Genomic DNA, 24,259 nt, shown 5'->3' on the forward strand with positions numbered 1-24,259 from the left:
TATGAATGTGGAAATCAGATACAGATAAAGCTACAGCCACATCAGGTTCCTGGTTGTTCTGTGTACATTTGTGAATGCAACTGCTACCATAGCATGGACCCGACACACATCACCGAGAGCGGTTATCAGTTGTTTGTTCTTCACTGAGAGCAGAAGAAGCCCTGGCGTTGTGGCAGTGGCCAAATAGCTCTCTCAGAGGGAGGGGATGGCCTGTTGGGACCGCAGGCTTTGGTGGTAGAGGGGCCCATCAGGTTTTTGGTTGGTATCTAGGGGCTCGCAGCAATGGAGTGGGAGAGCTTTTTCCAGCATACATTGGGTGTTGTTGGGGCATACATGTGTGTATTGGGGTGATTTGGGGGTTGATATGTGTGTATTCAGGTTATGTTAGAATAGAAATGTGTGTAGTGGGGTGATTTCAGGGTTGATATGTTTGTATTGAGGATGTTAGGATTGATATGTGTGTATTGGGGTGATGTTGGGATATATATGTATGTTTTAGGGTGATGCTGGGGTAGATGTGTGTGTACTGGGGTGATGTTGGGGTGTACATGTGCTTATTTGGGTGATGTCGGTTGATGTATGTATACTGGGTGATTTGGGGTTTGATATGTGTTTATTGGGGTGATGTTGGGATAGATGTGTATTGGGGTAATGTTGGGATAGAAATGTGTGTAGTGGGGTGATTTTGTGCTTAATATTTGTGTATTCAGGTGCTGTTAGGATAGATATGTGTGTAGTGGGTTGATATGTTTGTACTGGGGTGATGTTGTGATAGATATATGTATATTGGGTGATTTTGGGGGTGATATGTGTGTATTCAAGTGATGTTAGGATAGATATGTGTGTAAATTGGGTGATTTTTGGTTTGATGTGTGTACTGGGGTATTGAAGTGATGTTGGGATAGATGTGTGTGTATTGGGGTGATGCTGGGGTAGATGTGTGTGTATTGGGGTGATGCTAGGGTAGATGTGTTTGTTTGTTTGTATTGTATTGAGTGGTGGTGGTCTAGTGGGCTAAAGCACATACCTGTTAATCAGAAGGACCCCACAGCCATCACCATTGTGTCCTTGAGCAAGGCACTTAACTCCTGGTTGCTCTGGGGGGATTGTCCCTGTAATAAGTGCACTGTAAGTCGCTTTGGATAAAAGCGTCTGCCAAATGCATAAATGTAAATGTAAATGTAAATGTATTGGGTGATGCTGGGGTAGATGTGTGTGTATTGGGGTGATGCTTGGGTAGATGTGTGTGTGTGTATTGGGTGATGCTGGGGTAGACATGTGTGTACTGGGGTGATGTTGGGGTGTACATGTGTTTACTTGGGTGATGACGGAGTAGATTTGAGTGTATTGGGATACTTTGGGGTTGATATGCGTGTATTGGTGTGATGTTGGGCAGTGGTGGCTCAGCCGTTAAGGCTCTGGGTTACTGACCAGAAGGTCAGGGGTTCAAGCCCCAACACCACCAAGACACCACTGTTGGACCCTTGAGCAAGGCCCTTGATCCTATCTGCTCCAGGGGCACCGCATCATAGCTGACCCTGCACTCTGACCCCAGCTTAGCTGGGATATGTGAAAAATAAATAATTTCACCATGTATATGCAGAAATGTATGTATAATGTGTGACAATTGATCAATTTATTATTATATATTGTCAAAAGAATGTGATTGAGTTTAGGCATTTCAGCCACACACATTGCTAATAATTTCATTAAATCCAGCATATAGCAATTACCGGTAAATCTCCATTAACAAACATTGGCAGCCCAATGGGTTATCCTGAAGAACTCAGTGACTGTTATAAAATGACACCTTTGCCACAAGTCAGTACGGAAAATTTCTGCCCTATTAGATCTGCCCCGGTCAACTGCAAGTGCTATTATTGTGAAGTGGAAGTGTCTAGCAGCAACAACAGCTCAGTGGGGCCGTCAAGTGCAGAAGCACGTAGCATGTAAAAATAACCTAAAATCTGTTGTATCACTTACTACAGAGTACCAAACTGCCAAGCACAAGAACTGTGTGTCAGGGGCTTCAAAAAATGGGTGTCCATGGCCAAGCAGTGGAGTAACGGCAGATGCCAGGAAAAGACTACCTGCCGGAATGCATAGTACCTACTATAAAGTGTGGTGGAGGAGGGTTAATGCTCTGGGGCTGTTTTTCAGGGTTAGGCTAGGCCTATAAATTCCAATAAAGGGTAATCTGAAGGGTAATGCTACCGGATATAAAGATGTTTTAGACAATTGGGTACTTCCATCTTTGTGGGTACAGTTTGGGCAAGGCCCTTTCCTGTTCCAGCATGGCAGTACCCCTGTGCAACTCCATATTCATTCCCATGGTTTTGTAATATGTCCAACAAGCACATATACTTGTGATGGTCAGGTGTACACAAATATTTGGCCATTTACATAGTGTGTGTATGTATGTACTGGGTGGTGTTGGGGTCGATAACAGTATTTTAGGTAGACTGCATAGACGATGAAGTGAAACAGAATGAGGAGAGTGGGCAACAATGAAAGGAATGTGGAATATAGAAATTACACAGTGCTGGTGGAGAGATAAATTAGGAGGAAGAGAAAGTGAAAGATTAAGAGACAGACAGACAAAGGATAAATAGAACAAAAGCCTTCACTGCGTTGAAAGGAAATAAACGATAAATAATAGAATAGTTAGGTTGTAACCTGCTGTTCACCTTAGGCAGCACAGGGAGCTACAGCTCTGATGAGATCCACCAATCAATATCTAATGACCACCTCAAGGGTCTCGACAAGTCATGACACACCACCTTATGCTTGCTATCCCATTGTGTGCAATTAACTAAAATAACATGTACAACACACTGTGTGAATGGCCAAACACTCAACACATGCAGTGACACATCCTTTCTGAGCTCCACGAGTCAGTCTGCATTAATGACCACCTGTTTTTCCTGTCTCAGCATCTACCACACACCACAGAGACATCCCAAACAATGCAATATTCTTCCTCAGTATTTTTGTCTTGTTTTCTAGTATTCCTGTAAAATATATTAACATCCTTAAAACAAGATACATTTACTTGGGAAGCGAATCAACATATGAGAAATCGAATTTTAGTGATGTTAATGCATAACAAAAAGGAAAAACCACCTACTATCCAAGAAAGAACTCAATTCAAGGGAAATCAATGTTATATTTCTAAGTATGAACCTTAATCCTTGTGACTGCTGTTTAGATATGTTTACTGGAAAAAAAAAAATAATTTTGTGGCAGTGAAAATGGGCAAGATCCTTAATATTCTCCCAGCTAACCACTGCAGAGATCGTCGTTTTTAAAGAACAACTGTGAAAAAGTCCCACATATCTGAGGGGGCAGTAAAGCACTACATTCAGCATGAGAGAAGGTGTGATGGCACCTTATTATTCTACAACACATTCCTCACGTCATATCTCTCAGTTTTTGCTTTGTTTACTCTGCTGTTGGGGAGGTACAGGGAGGGCACTCAATTGATGTGGTCAGAGGACGGTGAGTTTCCTGTGGGAGAACTTGAGGACTGTTTTCTTTTATTCAGCCATTGATATTACATTCTTCACATCACTCGACCCCTGACCCCTTCCTGTTCTATACAATCCACTAAATCTATTCCTCATATCCCCACTCGTTTTAACAATTAACTGCTCTCAGAAGTCTCTGTTTAGCCATTAATACGTGAATCTACAGGGAAGAGAATGCGAGAGAGACAAAGAAAATTGCCGTGGGGAAAAATCGTAGTTATGGATAGAAAGGATCAGCTAATATTTAGTGGTATTTATGTAAACGTGTATATAATGAAAACCAAACCCTCAATACGAGCGTGAATGTTTTATTCATCCAGCATAAGTCAAGGGAACCTCATTTTCTTTTTAAAGGAACACCTAAAATAAAAACACACAACGGACATCAAGACGTTGACAGAAAAAGGACTTAAATATCGGGGTTGATATATGAAAATATGACGCACGAGTCACATACACTATTGTTATGACACTTCTGCCTCCTTATATGAGCACAATCAACTGCCATTGTATTGAAAAAAACAAACCAAAAACACAGCATGTGCGCACATACGTTTCTATATACGCACGTGCATGCAATAGAGCCACACTGACCTCAAACCAAACAAGTTATTAAACACTACTGCAAGAGCACGCTCAAAAACACTCCCATTAAAGATAGCCTGTACATTAAAGCAATGCAAAAGATGCAAAAGATAAAAATAGAATGCACTGATCAGTACCTGCAATTTGTTTCCTACCCTAGGTAGGGTTGCACCAGCTGTTTGTAAGTTGTAGTCGCATAATATGACATTTATCTGTATTGATCCAATAAGCAGCCTTCAAATTTGACACAGAAGTGTTAAAAAGACGTGAACTTCTATCTGATCTTGTTACGGTTGATGTTTAAACCTGGAGTGGTGGTGGTGTAGTGGTCTAAAGCACATAACTGGTAATCTGTTAATCAGAAGGTCGCTGGTTAGATCCCCACAGTCACCACCATTGAGCAAGGCACTTAACTCCAGGTTGCTCTGGGGGGATTGTCCCTGTAATAAGTGCACTGTAAGTCGCTTTGGATAAAAGCGTCTGCCAAATGCATAAATGTAAATGTAACCTTGTCTGCTCATGTAACTGTCAGCTGTAATAAATAATATCCCCATTAAAATACGATATGTAATAAAAGTAGATTTCATAAATAGTATATTTGCCCTGTGTAAATAACAATATATAGGAACTGTATCTAAAATAGGGGGTGATGAATAAATACTAATACAACAGGCTGGAAAAACAGACATTTTTAATTGTTAATATCCTATATATATTTTGAGTGAGCTGAAACTTTACACCGGGCAACGCATCCTGAAAACTGCACCGTTAGATCGGTTTCATGCTGAAGAGCCGCTTAAAAGTACGTTTTTATGTATGTTGAAATGATTGATGCCTATCACGCAAAACATGAGCTCACTGATGTCATAAAATATCAGTCTGCTTTTTTATTCCAACCGTTACTCCTGGTTGGATGTTTCCGTAAATATTTAGTTTATCCAGGGTTATGTTCTACCTAAGTTTAATGCAACTTTTCGCCCATTTAAGCCTCAACTAGGTTAAGTTTTAGCTTACATATAGCTGGTACCTAACCCCTGGACTCAAACTGATATCGGGTTCTATTGTAAAATCAGTTCAAGAGTTGCTGAAAAACTCAAGTTTCAAAGATGTGGCAAATGCCTCTAAAGCCTAGTGTACACTACACAACTCAAGCTCGTCCCATGATGTTTTCAGTGGGCGACTGGTCTGCGACAAGAAGTCTCGGACCTCACGACGAAAGGACTTGTTGAGTGCGCACTCCTGCGACAGGCCGAGATGAGTTCCGGATGCTACGACAGTTTTCAAAACTGCCTGATATCCAGACGTCTTGTCTTCAGGTGTGCTCACTGTCCCGATGAGTGGAAGACGGACAATGAGCATCAGCCAATGAAATATAGCGAAAGCGCAAGAGAACTGCAAAGCATTAGGAAGCAGTAGACAAAAAATAATTAGAATATAATCAAATGAAACTTCACCCACATCTTCCTATACTGTCTTTATAATTTTTTACTCTTTCATGTTTTATTTCTTTACATGCATCAAGAATAAACTGCACGAGTTTGTGAATGAATTTCGTTATTTTAATTTTAAGACGCATTTTTGGCGATCCGTTTTAAATGGGACGATGCTAAGGGCGGCTGAAACTGCCGGTTTTCCGCAGGTTATGTGGGGATTTCAAGGGAAAAGTGTATGATTAGAAATTTTTAAAAAGAGAATGCATGAGCATGTACAACAGGGACACAGATATGAGCAGCATGCACACGAGAAGCTCAGTTACAGGTCCTGCACTAAAATAACTACGAAATCTTCTCTAAACGTAATTTTTGGGAATATTAAGAGAAACTGTGCACCAATTTTTAGAGCTTTCTTTTACGCTTTATTATTATTATTCAGTAAATGATTCATCGGATCACCCAAACTCATCTTAACACCAGGTGTAAACATGGTCTCAGTCAGTGACAAATGGTCATGTTCTTGTGCAGTTGATACACTACAGTCCTGAAGTGTTCACACCAGCAAAACCGGTCTTTGATTCGCAGGACGCCGAATGCAAGTCGTGTAGTGTACACTTGGCTTAAAAGTCCTGAATGCCTGTGGCTCCCTAAAAGAGAGTAGAGCATCAGAGGATGTAGCAAAAGACTCAGAATGTTCAATCATTTATTGAGTTCAAACCCAAGCAAGAGTGAACATTTCAGCACAACGTCCTGGTTCCACAACCATTTATAAAGCCACACCACAATTTTACTACCACAGCTTTAAGACTTGTGTTTCTTTGCCTTGGGACACCTAGTGTTTCAAAGCAAAGTAACACATCACGCTTCAGTAGATTTGGATCATCAGTTTGAAGTCCTTAGGGTTAAGAAAAGGGTAACGGTCTGGGTATTACTCCTTGTATTCAGTGTTCTTCACCACTTGTCACATACACACACTTCCATCCTCAAACTGGTGGCCTGGAACTGTGCGTGCCGCAGCATTGCAAATGGATGTGTCTCAGTTGTACAATCTTATTGATCGGTGAGACAAGAGAATCGCTCTATAAGAGCATGGCCTTACAGACTTCATCAGGCAGCCCTGAGCTGTACACCTACATTCACAACAAGAGCACTTTGGAAGAGGGGTGAAAGAAAGGCATCTATGGGAAATAACAACAGACAGTCTTAAATGAGTTGAGAAGAGAAAGCACTCAAGGCATTGCTGATTAACCTCATAATTGAACAACTATAGAAACACCATAAAAGAATAGCAGAGCATAGACCAGGTTAAATTTCAGGCAACCAAAACAAATTTACATGCTTATTAAGCTTCACATTCGAAATGTGCATTTGAAGGCTGGTTTTAGCTTGAGCGTGGCATGAGCCATCATAAGTAATCCACTCTGCTCAATCCTAAAGTAACTCTGAAGCATGTGCTTGTCAACCCGGCTTCCCTCTATCCATGCTCAAGATCACTTGAGTAAGTTAACTGGGCTTCTCTCAACATCACGGCATAGACCACAAAGTTTCTAAGTTTCTGTATTTTCTAGTTTAAAGTGCTATGGAGGAAGTTAAACTCGCAAAAAGCTAAACAGCTCTGACATTATAAACAGTACTGACGAGGAAAAAGAGATAACACTTTGCCATGCACCAAAATACTAACATTTCAAATGAAATAATGACATAGAACTTATTAGTCTTCTTTATATATATATATATATATATATATATATATATATATATATATATATATATATATTTTTTTTACAACTGTGTCAGTTGTTGTTAAAGTTCCTACTTTTCCCTACACTGTTGGAAGGTCCAGTGTTAGCCGTGTATGGCCAACAGCTGAGAAACTTCCTAAAAGACATTTTCGTTTTGTTCGTCGCTAACGAGAGGAATGTCTGCACAACGTTTATTGACCACGGAGTGGTTTTGCGTACAGCCATTTCTTTTTACAATTCGAAAGTTGTGCGGAAAAATTATATTACTATCGCTGTTGCTAAGTTTAAAACTAGCGGGTTGATGCCACGTGTCGCAAATCCAGTGACGCTGATAGTGACGATTCTCTATGAGTTATCAATGATCTGCAGGGATTTGACGTCACATATAGTATCGGCTCGGCTCGCTTGGAACCTCGACCGGTACAAGGTACTATTCAAAGAAGAAAACCCCCAAAAAGCGAGCAGAGTCGAGCTGTACCGTGCAGTGGAATAGCCCCATAACAGCACCTTTATCTTGGTGATCTTAGAAAACGTTAACCGTTCTTCGGATGAGACATTAAACAGAGGTCCTAACTCAATTAAAATGGTCATTAAAAATCCCAGGGCACTTCTCATAAAGAGTAGGGGTGTAACTCGGTGTTCTGGCCAAATTCTCCCAATTGGCCCATATCTATTATATCCTCCTAAAAATACCATCCCTGAATTAGCTACATCACTCTACTCTCCTCTCCATCAATAGCTGGTGTTTGGTGAGCGTACTGCCGCACTATGGCTGCCGTCGCATCATCCAGGTTGATGCTGCACACTGGTGATGGTTGAGGAGATTCCCCTGTTCAACATGTAAAGCGATTTCAGTGCCTAGAAAAGCGCTATATAAAAGGAATAAAAAAACGATTTAAGTTAAGGCAACTAGATGCAAGTAGACTTATGTCAGATATTTAAATGTTGTAGCTTCTACTTAATAAGTTTAATTGAATGGACTCAAATTTAGGTCATACAAGAACGCATCTTAAATAAAGAAGATTATAACGGGTTTTAGGTGAATCATTAAATAAACGTATTTCTCCACAGAAAAGGATAGACTCCTGTACTTCAGTAGCACACTCACAAGGAGAACTGAGATAGTGTTGTGCAGGGCACACAGATCACCCTATTGGTGATATCACACTAAACAACTATTTGCATGAAAACAACTAAATCCTACAAAAGAGCTAAGACCTCTGTGAATTCTTAAAAAACAACTATATAAATCCCCCCATATGATCCTCTGACCAAGGAATAACGTATGGGTCTTCCACAAATCCTCAATTCCGTACTTAATAGTTGATTTGTTAACCCTTAAAATCTTATATATGTAAAAGTAACATGAGATATGAGCCCAAAACTTGACATTTCAAGTAATATTTAATTAAGACACCTTGATTCTTCCAGTAATGACAACATGAGGGTTTACATTGTAATGTAGTTAACTATTGTTAATGAAAACAACCCTATTGTAAAGTGTTACCTGTAACCACAATCTTTGTTTAAAAAAGAAACCGAGGACAAGTCAAATTATTTTCTGTCACAAATGATGCCAACAGAGTTTAGCTGGTATCCAAGCAGGAACATTCCTGTACAACTGGTACAACAGTAATCTGAGGTTAAGAGTCTGGGTCAAGGACACTATGCTGATGGTTCATGGGTCAATGCTTGTGGCAACCTACAACCTTTCAGTTGCCACTCTAGATCTTTAACCCATTAGTTACACTACCCCTAAAATGCTTACAGCAGCCCTTTCTCAGGTAATCCTCAGGAGAGCTAAGAGTCTCATGATGTGATATGAAAACTGCTTCATTGTGGATCCACCACTGACAGACAACTATGAAACCACTTGAACGATCAGCTAAATGTATTGGGTTATGTTTAGCCAAGTCCAGGGTAGAAAGCCAAGTCCAGCCAATATTATACTCTTTTTGACAGCCCAAAGTGTATGTTTGTGTTTGTTTATGTGTAACTCTACCTGAGTGCGCAGGATTTCTCCTTTGGTCAACTGCATGTCTCCCGTCAGTTCTTTGACAGCGATGCCCAGTGGCTCCAATCGCTTACTGAAGTAATTAGTCATCTCAGCCGCCAGGGCCTTCATCGGAGCCACATATATGATCTATAGAGAGACAGGACATGCTCATGATAAATGAAAAAACAGCGCAGTACCATTTGCTCTCTGGCAACCAGTACAAATATCAATTTACAAAGAAATATGAAGCCTGCTGCTTAAAGTGAACAAGTTTAATGGTGATGTATGAAGACTGTCTATCATCGTTGAAGCTGGCGTGAACGTGTTAGAATGTGCGTCACGAAACAATATGTCCGTTTACATCTGCAAACTACGGTAAAACTTCTTGACACATATTTAATGTTGAAGTCTATTCTTGCTTGTCGGAAATGATACAAACGCAGCCAATCAGGTTGTGTTGTATCTGAAGAATGAGGATTGGTGCAGAGGTGAGTAATTGGCTGACAGAAAGCCATACAGTTTACTCAACAAGATAAATGAAACACAAACCCAGATGCAGTATGGTCTATTTGTGTTTGTATACCTTGAACTGGTCCTTGCGGATAACACCTCCGGGCTGCAGGTGCTGGCGGATCTCGTGTAGAATGGTGAGCATGGCGATGTTGGTCTTTCCTGCACCGGTGGGTGCGCAGATGAGCAGGTTTTCATTGGTGTTATAAGCGGTTTCAAATACTATAGACTGGATTCTGTTTAACCGCTTCATGCCCTTGAACACCAACTGGCCAATCTGCAGACACACAAAGCATTGTATTAAAACCTTAGGCCTGTTCACTGCAAGTCTGATGTGACTATGTGGCTATATAAAATCAAATATAAAAATTGCAACGATTCACACTCTCACAGTCTAGTGCTGTATCATTTTTCTATAGCACCATATAATTAATGACTTAAAAATTCTGTCATGAAACTCAAAGCACAAGCTGTTCCTTTAACTTGTTTTCTGTTAATCAGTTCAACTGGTATAAGCTGATAGGTCCTTTTACGTGTAGTCATTTAGCTAAACAACGTGTATACTCTCTCTGTCTAACATTTAAAATGCTCAATTTTTCAGATAAGATGGGTTAACTGCAGTGCACAATGAGAGTTTTTCTCGTAAACCTCCTCTTCCCCAGCACCACGGGTCTAGATCTGCTACATGAGGATTGCATTCATGGATTGCAGCATGTCCTACATGCTTTGTGCAGCATGTCTTGTGTTTGTCTAACTTTGCAGCAGCAGGTCTACATGCTAACAAAGTTCTAACAGTAGCATGTCTTCATACTTGTTCTGCAGCAGCAGCTGCAACATAGCAGATCTAGTCCACCAAGAACAATTTCCAATCAATATGTCATACCCACATTAATATGCTAAATCATTCAGAGAATTGTCATGACTGAACTATAATAACATACCTGTATATATTTATGATTGTCAATCCATTATCTTTATTATTAATAACACGAGATGCTGATTAACTAATTAAATAATTGCAATTAATCACACATAACGATATATGCTTAAAAATGCCCAGAAAAACATAATTCAATAGAAAGTAATCTAAATAATGATAAATATAATATATTTAATATAATAATTCTGAAAGCAGCCTCTGAACTTAAAAATTATTTTCTACAACTTTTGTATTTAAAAAATGTAAAAAAAATATTTTTTAAAACATTGAAAAAAAAAACAATAACATGAAATCAAGGATCAAACACTCTTTTTCAATTATTTAAATGATTAATAATATATATATTTATTTATTTTTTGCTTTTTTGCACACTTGTTCGGCCTTGCACTAATGATTTTATTAAAAATAAGTACAAAATAAATACATAAATACATTTACTTAACTTTAGATCATTTTCCATGCTGTTTAAAGGCACAGTTAACTTAGTGCATGTAAACTTCTGTCCCACTGAAATTGTGATAAGTCAATTAAAAGTGAAACAATTTGCCTGTAAACTATTGTTGGGAAAATTCATGTGTCATGCACAAAGAAGATGACCTAAACAAATTTCCAAAATTACAGTTTGCTAATATTAAATCTGTGGAGCATTTAAAAAATGAGTTTAAGCGTAAGGATCCTGAGCGACCAAATTGTGATGGCTAGATGACTTGGTCAGAGCATCTCCAAAACAGCAGGTCCAGTGGGGTGTTCCAGGTATGCAGTGGCTAGTATCTACCAAAAGTGGTCCAAGGAAGGATAACCGGTGAACTGGTGACAGAGTCATGGGTGCCCAAGGCTCATTGATGTGCATGAACAAACTGCTGAAAAACGTAAGGCTGGCCATGATAGAAAGGTGTCAGAACACACAGAGCATCACAGCTTGTTGCGTATGGGGCTGCATAGCTGCAGACTGGCCAGAGTGAACATGCTGACCCCCTGTCCACTGCTGAAAGTGCCTACAATGGGCACTGCATACCTGGAACACCCCACAAGACCTGCCATTTTGGAGATGCTATGACCCAGTCGTCAAGCTATCACAATTTAGCCTTTGTCAGATCCTTATGCTTGCCATTTTACCTGCTTCCATCACATGAAATTGAAGAACTGACTGTTCACTTGCTGCCTAATATATCCCCCCTTGACAGGTGCCATTGTGATGATTTAATCAATGTTATTCACTTCACCTGTAAGTGGTTTAATGATGTGACCAATCAGTGTGTGTGTGTGTGTGTGTGTGTGTGTGTGTGTGTGTACATATATCTCTATCAAGGCTCTTACTGGAGTTTCTACATTGGATAGATACTGTTTAAAATGGTGGAGGACATTACGGTTTTTATAGTGAATGACACTTGCGCGCCGGCTACAGCGAAATAAAGAGGAATACCCCTGCTTGGACGCTATTTTTCCACTGATAAAGCTGATCTTCTGAAAGCTGACCGCATCTCTGATTGGGTGTGGCAACAGGTGATCACACACGTGCTCCCTCTCTCTTTCTTTCAATTCAATTCAAATGAGCTTTATTGGCATGACTTGTGCAGTATTGCCAAAGCATTGGCCATTACATGAACAATGAACAAAATAATGATAATATAGTACATAAAGAAAATATCAATCAATCAATCAATCAATCAATTCATCAATCATAAATCTCTCTCTCTCACACATACATCCTTGTTTATCTAATAACTTGTTAGAAATAGCACAAGCAGTGACACTATTTCTGAAGTGACATTTTTTAATTACTAACGAAGGCTTGGACGCATCATTTGTTTTGAACAGCAACATCAGATTCTGATCTGTCCTGTAAGAAAGTAGTTCCATGCACAAATGCATCTTTATGACTAATCAGTTTTTCCAAAAATTTTTTATGTACTTGTTCATTGAACTGTTGTATATAAGCAATATCACACTCGCAATTATGCTATATGACCATAAATCATCACTGATGTGATTAAATACAGCACTCGACCTACGGCCGATTCACAGCAGTCCTGATGTAGGGCCATATAGCACTCTTGCTCGTGTGATATTGCTTAAATATATACACACAGTTTTGGGGAGTAACAGAATACATGTAACAGGATTACGTATTTAAAATACAAAATATAAGTAACTGTATTCCACTATTTAAATCATTGGTAATTAGAATACAGTTACATTCAAAAAGTATTATGATTACTGAAGAGATTACTATTGTCATTTGTTTCATTTAATATTCAGTTCTTTCAGGTGAAAACATTTATACATATAAATGATGTGATCCAAAGTGCATTTGAACAGCGGTGAAACACTTTCTTATGATGTGTTACATTCATACGAGCAGACAGAGAAGTACGTTTGAAGAAATAGAAATAAACCTTGTGTAATTTGTTAGCTTTATGCTAAGATAAAATGCTATTTCTGGCCATTTTACATGCACACGTTACCAGACACCATCATATTTTTTTATCAAGTAAATTAATGTTCTTTTTTCTAGTAAGATCTTTGATATTAGGTCAAAAATCATATTCTTGATAGTAATTTTGTATTGTTTTCTTGTAAAAATATGTCAAAATCCTAAAAACAATATCAGTTTGACTGATGTTGTTTTAGAAACAACACTGCATAAGATATTTGGGTTTTTCAGAGAATGTATTTTGTCTTACTGTACTGACAGAGTTTTTATAGTCAAAACAAGTGAAAAAATCTACCAGTGCTGAAGAAGTAATCCCAAGTATTTAGAATACATTACTGACCTTGAGTAATCTAACAGAATACATTACAAATTACATCTGTAGTGGAATACATTTAAAAAGTAATGCTCCCAACCTTGCTGACAATTATGTACATTACCATTTCAATTATTGGCTGTACTTCTATACTGAAAAGCACTTCCCATTTAAGAGTTCAACCAATCATCATATAGAAAAACCGGGCTTCAAGGTGGTATAAAAATTCATTGATTGAAAGTCCAATGCCCAACAGACAATCAGATGCAGATCCAATGAAGAGCCCTCATGAAGCGCCCATAAACTCCCAGAGAAGCACGGTTTCCAGGCTAGACCCAAAATTACATGTTTACAGCCTCTCGTACATTAAAAGTTTATCTTTTGTGGCTCGATTTGAATTGTCCACTGACTTCTATAGACATATTGATGTAGAATAAAGCAAACTGAGTTACAAACTTTGCAATAGTGATGTGTGATAAAATATTCAAATGCACAACGAGTGATATGTAATTTATACAGAATAGAGATTATTTGTACATATTTGTAACTTTTCATTACTGCATTTCTAATTAAATTTAAAGGGAAGCTGTGCTTTTGATCTCTATGTATCACAATTTGAATGCTTATTTGTCATAATTTGCTATTATTGCTGTAAAGTTTATAACATGAATTTTAACCGGCTTTTAATCAGTGTTAAAACCATATTACACTCCACGCCAGCCAAATTAGGTATGTGGCAATTGGTCAGCATTAAGGTCATAAGTCATTTTAACAGAAGTTAATTACATTTTGATGAAAATTACAAAGACAAACATGTTGCGGTTTTTTTTTTGGTTTGTTTCTTCATCATGCATCATTAAATCATGTGCAATAAAAATAACTGAACCTAGGCTCATATTAGCATCATGACTGGAAACAGTATATCATAACACTCATAAACCCCTTACTCAATATATTCATCTGTTCTGCCAGAGTCATGGACAAACAATCAACGCACATGCTTTTATACATTGAGCCGGGTTGCTTGTGCATGCCGCTGGAGTTTGAGTCTGGAAAAAAAAAAATTCCTATCAAGTTACCCCTCTTCTACCTATCATTTTGAGTTCTCTTTTGACCTTTCCTTCCAATAAAAGTGGCAAAAAGGCCAAAAAAAACATCCATGTGAGTAATTTAATGTAATGCAGCATTCAAGCCAGTGTGTTCAGAGAGTGTGTTCAACAGATGTGCTGTGATTACATGTGTGATTAAGACACATATGGTCAGACGGACAGCACCAGCAGCCAAAACTTAATGAAGCCACTTTAATGTGCAGTTAATGAGTGACTCAGGTCTGCACAGCTCAGTCATCCATTACTCTACCTAAATGAATCAATCAATGTCAGCCACAGTCAAAGGATGCTGAACCCAAAGCAGCGCTGGCCTGTAATGAGATACTACAGATGCCATCAAATCCACAAGGCACTGTTTGGACTTGAACACTTTATGAATGGTTGAGTGTATATGGGGTTTCGGAGAGTGTGAATACTAAAAACCTCACAAAAGGCAACCAGCAATATGGAGGGTGAAACTCTCTCCAAGCTGTGCCAGAAGCTGTCAATCAATACACCTACGCTGGCCAACTCACACTGGGGTTGACAGATGCCTGTCTCACAAGAGTTCTGATAAAAGACAAAAAAAGTACTTTAGGAGGTACGGCTGATTGCAGTTGGGTGATAGAGCTGGATATATATTCTTTATGTAGGCTACATATCCAAAACAAGTTGAGAAATGATTCTGAATTACTTTACTGCTATTTTATTCATCAGTAAATCAAAACAGTGCCTGAATTGTTAACTACACTGGTCCTCATAACAGCATGAAAACAAAAGTAATCATGCTAAATTGCTAATTTTATACTAGAAAATCACTTGCCATTATATCAAACACTGCTGAAAGTTATTCGGTTCCTGAAATGAAGCTTAACGTTGTCTTTGTGTTTGTTTTTGAGTTGCCACAGTATGCAATAGACTGGCTTGTCTTAAGGTCAATATTAGGTCAAAAATGTTAAAAAAGAAAAAGATTTCTCTAGAAACTCACCTGTCAATCATTGTTTTGAGGAATGAAGGATATACAATGCTTGAAATTGGCAAAAACTGATAGATATCACACAAAGGTATACACTACAGTCTTCAAAGACAAAGCACAACTGACTCCAACGGCCGTTTCACACACTCCGTGTGCAGTGCGTATGCGGTGCGTATATGGTACAGGAGCAGCACGCGCTATAGTGCTTTCACTTATGCTGCGTTTGCAGTGCGCTACTGATCCGCAGTTTCTGTGTGCCACAAAATCAAAAATGTGTAAGGAATTTTTATTTTAAATCCAAACGTTAACTTTGACATTGTTTAAGACATTGAAACAGTATGAAAATTAATTTTAATCATCGTGATTCTTTGTTTTACATGTAGTTCGAGTTGTTGACAGAAGAAAAGCTATCGCGCTATATCTGTTGCTAAGAAGGAGAAGAATGAGATGCATTTGGGTTCACTCTGTCTTTTTTTAGGGTAAAAATATCATATATGATGGCATTTTGCAACTTTTGGGACTATAATGATAGCCTACTTTTTAGTTTTTCTTGACCCTGTAATTTAGTAACTGTAGAACACATTAACTGTAACTATGCGTATATGATGAAATTATTACAGTTTCTTGTCAATCTATGTCTATTTTAATGTGAACAATGCGCTGCCACTTTAATTCAGTGTGGTGCAGCACAGCAAAAATAGACTCGGTGCGGAAACCATCGCTGCACTGCTGTATACACACCGCAACTGGAACGGATCGACGGACTGCATCCGCGTGCAGTGTAAAAGCTCTAACCTGTTAACATGGGTACGGAAAAAAATACGCACCGCATACGCACTGCAAACGGAGTATGTGTGAAACGGGCGTAACAAGGACAGAAAGAGATGTGGAAGACCAGATGTACAACTACACAAGAGGATAAGTACATCAGAGTCTCTAGTTTGAGAAATAGACGCCTCACATGTCCTCCACTGACAGCTTCATTGAATTCTACCCGCTCAACACCAGTTTCATGTACAACAGTAAAGAGAAGACTCAGGGGTGCAGCCTTATGAGGAGAATTGCAAAGAAAAATACACTTTTGAAACAGAAAATAAAAAAGAAAAGGTTCGAGTGAGCAAAGAAACAGACATTGGACAACAGATAATTGGAAAAGAGTGTTATGGATCTTAACCCAATTGAGCTTTTGTGGGATCAGCTAGACTGTAAGATGTGTGAGAAGTGCCCGACAAGACAGTCACATCTATGGCAAGTGCTACAGGAAGTGTGGGGTGAAATTTCACCTGAGTATCTGGACAAACTGACAGATAGAATGTCAAGGATCTGTAAAGCTGTCATTGCTGCATGTGGAGGATTTGACAAGAAATCTTTGTAGTTCTGAATATTTTTGATCAAATTGTAATAGTAATTTTTCATGTTATTAATGTCCTGACTATACATTGTGATCAGTTGAATGCAACTTTGGTGAATAAAAGTACCAATTTCTTTCCATGAGCAAAATCTGTACATTATTCCAAACTTTTGGCTGCCAATGTATTTATATATATGTAATCAATATCATACAAGCAAGAGTGCGATATGGCCCTACATCAGCACTGCTGTGATTCAGCCGCAGGTCGAGTGCTATAGGTAATTACATCAGTGCTGATTTAGGGTCATATAGCACAATTGCGAGTTCAATGAACAAGTACATTTAAAATGTTTTTTTAAAAACTGAATAATCATAAAAATGCATTTGTGTATGGAACTACTTTCTTACAGGACAGATCAAAATCAGCTGTTGCTGTTCAAACCAAATGATGCGTCCAAGCCTTCGTTAGTAATTCAAAAAATGTCACGGCTTGGCATGGTGCTGTTTTCTAACAAGTTATTGGATAAACAAGGATGGATGTATGTGTGTGTGTGTGTGTGTGTGTGTGTGTGTGTGTGTGTGTGTGTGTGAGAGAGAGAGAGAGAGAGAGAGATGGAGCATGTGAAATCACCTGTTGGCACAGCCAAGAAGAGATGCTGTCAGCTTTCTGAAGATAATGTAATTTTGGTGAAATTCATCCTAGTGGAAAAATAGCCGTCCACACAGGGGTATTCCTATGTTTTGCTGTAGCTGGTGCGCAAGAGTCGTTCCCTATTGAAAACTCTTAACTCTTAGCTCTTAACACATCTGCACTGCTCTTACACTTTAGTTAAGAACGGCACGAACACAAGCAGAGTGACACACACACAGTGAAGCGTCCCAGTGCTGATGATGTGAGACCATCAGTGCTTAAGGAATATCTCTCATCTAATCAGATTGAAGGACCAGAACTAACTGTTGTATATATATACACACATATACATATATATATATATATATTATTGGTAAATACGCCATTGCTGTACAAAACGTTGTCAATTTTTTTTATTTTTGTTGCAATGGGAGTAGACCACATTGGAATGCTGTAACTGAAACATTTCACAATTAGTTAGCTGTAATTGTAATCTCAGTTATATATTTGATTAATTGTGCATTGTGTAGAACTAAAACAGTAAAAACAATATATATATACCAAGATGTTTTTCCATAATATTTTTCACAAGAAAACAACAAAATAAGATACTTCACTAATTTAATTTAAGTACTGTGCAACAGTCTTAGACATTTGTGAAAAATGTTGGAAATATATATATATATATATATATATATATATATATATATATATATATATATATATATATATATATATATTATTATTTTTTTAAGTAATGCCATAACTACATTTTTTTATCAATTTACTTAATTCGAAGTGCAGTAAAAAATTAAAACAACTAAATTAATATTTAGTGTGACCATCATATGCCTTTAAAACAGAACAGACTTTACATGGTACACTTCCGTGCAATTTTTCAAGGTTGTTGGCAGATAGGTTGTTCCAATAATCTTGGACGACCTTCCACAGTTGTATTTATTTATGCTCAATTGCTTCTGTCTCTTGATGTAATCCCAGAATGACTCGATGACCTTCAGATCCGGGCTCTGTGGGGGCCATACCATCTGTTGCAACCAGGAGTCATTGTTCTACTTCTATTCTATTTGCAAAGGGAATGTTTGGAAATCTAAAATGTATATTTCCTATAGACGCACACTAGAGCAGATGATGTAAAATATCCATCTTCAGACAAATGTTTTTGCATAATTTACATACATTTTTACTAACATATTTAGATTTTTGGGAGATACATTTTTTTTAAGAAATTAAAAACACCAATATTGCAAAACTGCAGTATTTAAATACATATGTTTTTACTAAATCATTGAGTCACAAAAATATTACTGATAATGTAAACTAATCATTACACCAGAGCTTTGAATTGATTCATTGAAACAGCAAGTCTGAACTGATTCACTGAAATTGCATTTCAAATGTACCAACACTAAGGCCATCTTTGCAAAAACAGTGTAAATCAGAAATGCCATATGTCTTAATGCTTTTATACTCACAAGTCAAGAGACAAGAAAACCACAAATCTAGACCAAAAATGGGCAAATAAAAACACTCTTATTTAAGTTTTTTAATTATTTGTGTTTTTACTTTTCTTTCTGACGTATCCAACTGTCTGCATCCCTCATTCATTTGATAGAGTCCTAGATTTGGGGATCGGGATAAATTAACAATGCTTTCGCTCTCTCCCTTTACCGTTCTGTTCTGGCAGGCTTTGATTAAAAAAAAAAAAAAAACTATTAGATTGAGAGAGTTATTATAGAGCTCTGATCTGATTTAAAGTCAGGACTGAAAAGTCAAACGGAAGGGCTTATTAGTAGTTGAAAGACACTTTAAGCACATCAGTATTAGAAACAGACAGACGGATCTACTGCAGTGAACTTCACTATTACAGTGAGGAAAAGACAAATTGTTTAGAGAAACAATGATTGCTAATCTAAAAATAAAATTGGAAGCATCGGTCAATCCAAATGGCATAACCCTTAAGTCCTGCCACACAACTTCTTGTTCTGTCACTTGTCATAACTAGACTGGACTACTGTAACGCTCTTATTGCAGGCCTTCCTGCATGTGCTATTAGACCCCTGCAAATGATCCAGAATGCAGCTGCACATCTGGTCTTTAATCAAACAAAGACAGCGCATGTTACACCACTCCTTGTCACTCTTCACTGGCTGCCGGTTGATGCATGTATCAAATTGAAGACTCTGCAGAGTTACGTTCCCACCAGACGCCTGCAGTCGACTAACAAGCAGCACCTTTTTGTACCAGTACAGAGCACTTTTCGTACCACTGTCTCCTTAAGATCCTACAGCTTATGATATATTATTCCTCTTTTGTAAGTTGCTTTGGATAAAAGCGTCTGCCAAATGAATAAATGTAAGTCCAAAAAGCATGTCCCATATGTCATTATATCGTTCGAGAGGGTCATAAAATAAACAGCCTTGTAAACAGTGCACTGACAGAGACTTCACAGTGGTACTAGCCAAAAGTCAGACTGACATATCATCATCCATACATTGACTTTCTTGCAAATTGTGTGCTTCAAACTTTGTGGCAACAGTTTGGGGGGGACCTGAACCCCATTGAACACCTTTGGGATAAATTGGAATGCTGACTGTGAGTCATATCCCACTGCCCAACATCAGTGCCTGACTTAATTGATGCTCTTGGATTTGAAAATGGGAGCAAATCCCAAAACCTTCCTCCGAAGGGTGGAAGCTGTAATAGCAGCAAATGGAGGGATTGATGACTTTTATTTTGAAATTAAAAGTTCAACTAACACATACGCGTGTGATGTCCGGGTGTCCACATATTTCTGGCCACATAATGTACGTCTTTGCATTTACATATTAAAGGTGTGGCGGGGTGAGCAAGAGACAAAGTGGGTGTGGCGTCAAGACATTTATTGGAAATAATAATAAATAAAAAATAGGGACAAATTGGTGTCCAGAATAAAGGGGAATCTGGCATCCTTACAGTGAAAGAGGGCATCGAGCCAGATGGGGAGGGTCCAGAGGAGGATCCAGGACGTGGACGGGGTCTGACGGCACACATGCTCCCCTCCATGGTCCGTGGCATGAGGGGCGGCTGCTCCTTTGGTGGCCTGTCTTTCCTGGAGCCACGATGAGTGTGAGGTGTAGGTGGCCCGGCATCCATGCCCTTCAACCAGTACGCGTGCTCCAATCCCCCGGTGTTGCATCTAATTTGGGTCAGGTGTCCAGGGGCGTGGGTCACATCTAACTTGGCCGGAATCTTCGCATTCTGCTCCTGGATCTGCGAGGATGCCAGTGTGCACACAATGAGATTGATGCCGGCTCCTCAAGAAAAATGGCAGCGTTGATGTTGCCCCATCCAATTCAGGTAAGCCTCATCGTCCACTACCCCAATGAGGCTTAATAATATGCGCCTTTTCTCTTCTCCTGCCCAACTCCCATTGTGGGCCTGGATGAGGGATGGCCCCAAGAGGTGGGGCGACGATGACTAGAGGGAGGTACAGGTCATTCAGCCACACAGGTTTGAAACAGAGCCATTCATTTGGGAGAGGAAGAATACTAGATGAGGGATGGGCAAGAATGCGTTGGTGGCAGCGATTACTAAAATTATGACTAAAAACGTAAATTCATATTTTCATGATGGATTATTTTATATGAAGGATCGATTTATTTCTAAATATTAAACTTCATCAGCTTTCATGACCCATATGTGCCAATAACAAATTAAGCTTCCATACAGCTTTTAGTGCTTAATTGGTGGTGCCTGTCTCCATATAACATCACCGTCTGCTGACTGGCATGCATTCTCTAAAAACAGGAGGAGGTTTATTCACCTTCTCTTCCCATCAGGATGGCATCGTCAGTCCCAGCCGCTCCGACTCATTATATTCCCAGGGTGGGTCTTTGAAGGACCAACTTATAAATATTCATGAATAATTAGTAGCTCTCGTCCTCTCCCACTGAACGGTTGTCACCTCGGTTACCAAACTGCTGGACTTGTTTTAAGAGCCCTCTTCATTTTGATTTATCAGCTTTGTCTGTAAAGGAGTTCAAGTCCCCGCACACCTAAAATATGCAAATTAATGCAAATGTATGCATGCACCAACATTCACCACAAAGTAATGCGTACATGTAGCAAACATGGAGTTGTCATTACTTAATGATCTTGGAAAATGTCTTGCATTCTCATTTTTGATGCACGCTCGTAAAACTACATGAAACAGTGATGTGTCCCCCCACGTACTAGTAACTACACGGCACAGTAATGTAGACCTGAGGTAATCCATCAGTCTACAAATAGAGCGTACAACACGTTTTTAAAAAAGCCTGGCAAACTCCCAGTCAGCCGTATTTCAATAGAGGGCCTTAAATCTATATTTACTTGCTGAATAAATGTAAAAATAGTGGCAGTAAACAGGTTTTTTAATCAAAGTGTGTGAGTGGAGTGATTGCCACACTCACTGAGTATCAGCTCTAGAATAAATCTGCCATCATCAGACCAGCTCTGATTCAAAACATCTAGTGGCTGAAATCATTTGCACCTTAAAGCACAATCTAAGCTTTACCCCACTATCTCGAAGATATATAATACATTCAATCACTCTATTTCTTACCCGGAGGCAGTTTTTTTCCTTTAAGACTTCTGTGCAAACATCCTCTACACATGTGAAATGAGCTCTAGTGCTTTGCCCACTCACACATTGTTGTGAGTTTGCTGTCGGGTCCAATGAAGCTTTTAACGTTTAGCTTTTCCATTCTTCATTATTTGCCTCTTTACAAAGATACAATATATTGTGATAGATTCATAAAACAATTTAAACTGAAATGTGCCGCTCAAACAGTTAAGATCAGACTGAAATGATCAGGGATCCCAGTTAAAACTCAACTAAAGCCGCTTGTTTCTAAAGGGTCTGCAGAAGGGGGGATTTGACAGACTTTACTACATTCTATGTTCTTATTCTTCTGGTTTTTAGGAATGTGAATCTCTTTACTACTTGTGAATACGCTTCACTGACGTGGAAATGTGGGTGCCACGTGTTCATGTATTCAACTTTCTGCCATCTGACTGTACATTATCCTACTTGTTAAGGACTAAGCAACTAAGTAAATGCTCTACTTATATATTTGAAAGAAGTCAAATTAAAATGTGAAATTTCAAGATTAGTTGAATTCCCATTCACATAAAGTCACATAAAAATGCACATCCAAACACTAAAACTACACATTTAAATTTGAAATGTGTGCAAAGCACTGACAATGACTAAACTCGTCTCAAACTCGTATGACATTCTCTCGTCTGCGGAACACAAGCAAAGACGTTTATATGGAGATATGAAGAGTAAGAGTCCTTCGGACACATAAATTGGTCATTCACTTGACTGTGTAAAAAGGTTACTTGTCCAGAGAGAAAAAATTGCATTTAAGAAATCATTACATGTTAAAGTAACATGTAAAAGTTTCTGTTGTATGTTTGAAAAAATTACCACACATGCCCAACCTAATAGTATGAAATTTGACAATTATTTTAATGAAGCTCACACCTGAAAATCACTGGAAAATCGGCTAGCGTGACACTGGCTTTATAAGTCCCACATTTTGATACAATGCTTTTTGATGTAAGAATAATAGTAGCCAAGCTGTAGGGTCGTTCCAAACAGAATCTCTCAAAAAATTACCAAATGACCACTATTTTTGTGGCCTAAGCCTTTCAGCCCTACAAAGCTCTCACAATGGAGGGTAAAGAAGGGATGATCACTTCTGAATGGAACGCACCCCATCACTCAGATGAGTTGAAAAGACATGCAGTAGCAGCGCAAGCCAGATCTACCTGAACTCTGCTGAATTTCACCAAACCCTTGCATAGATTGTCCTGTCCTGTTCAGAGAAGATGTTTGTGGTTTCTTTACCACATCCGTGCTGTGCATTTGAAATAATCTGACTGCAAATAACAGAACAGGTATTAAAAAAAACACTTAAATCAATGAAAATCGGTTATACAGATCTCAATTTTAAAAGATAATTGGACCAGGGGGGTCCTAAAAGGAAATTGGCCTCAGGGCCCTTGATATTCATAATCCACCCCTGCTTATGTGGGTTGATATGGCCAAAGATACAAACTTTAGCAGATCTAAATGTTCTTACTCAGTTTTCATAAACAATATCCCTACATTGTATGCATTTATAATCTATTTGTTATTTGAGGGTGTGAGGTCATGTTTGTTCTTCAGCCAAATCTTGAGGAATATATGGCCAGCCCTAAAATTCTTTTGTTTTTGTTGTAAATAAACGCATATTATTACGTGTTTTGTTTGTCATGTTAACTTGTTAGTTACATTTACATTTATGCATTTGGCAGACACGTTTATCCAAAGCGACAGAGCCCTTACTACAGGGACAATCCCCCCGGAGCAACCTGGAGTTAAGTGCCTTGCTCAAGGACACAATGGTGGTGGCTGTGGGGATCAAACCAGCAACCTTCTGATTACCAGTTATGTGCCGATTAACAATTATGTGCTTTAGCCCACTACCCCACCACCACTCCACACAGTTACAACGAAAGAGTTAAGGAAAAAAGTTGAGTTTTCATCTGGATAATCTGGTGGTATGGATTATTTTTCTGCTGCCTTTGCCTTTTTTTGGAGATTGAAAATTTGGACCCCATTGGCTTGCAATGTATGGACAAAATCTCCTCATATCTCCATCAAAATATCTTCCTTTGTGTTCTGCATAATAAAGTCACACAA

General features: G+C 38.7%; 1 protein-coding gene across 2 annotated transcripts in view; it reads right to left on the reverse strand.

Moving 5' to 3' along the window:
- ascc3 (activating signal cointegrator 1 complex subunit 3) overlaps nucleotides 1-24,259 on the reverse strand; it is a 275,425-nt gene that overhangs the window by 166,482 nt on the left and 84,684 nt on the right. For both annotated transcript variants that reach the window (XM_052144464.1, XM_052144465.1), the window contains 2 exons: nucleotides 9,867-10,070; nucleotides 9,290-9,430 (listed from right to left, as the gene is read on the reverse strand). In XM_052144464.1, the coding sequence (XP_052000424.1) occupies nucleotides 9,290-9,430; nucleotides 9,867-10,070 (345 nt within the window). The remainder of the gene's footprint in view (nucleotides 1-9,289; nucleotides 9,431-9,866; nucleotides 10,071-24,259) is intronic.

Source organism: Xyrauchen texanus, chromosome 15 (genome assembly GCF_025860055.1).
Source record: "Xyrauchen texanus isolate HMW12.3.18 chromosome 15, RBS_HiC_50CHRs, whole genome shotgun sequence".
NCBI lineage: Eukaryota > Metazoa > Chordata > Actinopteri > Cypriniformes > Catostomidae > Xyrauchen > Xyrauchen texanus.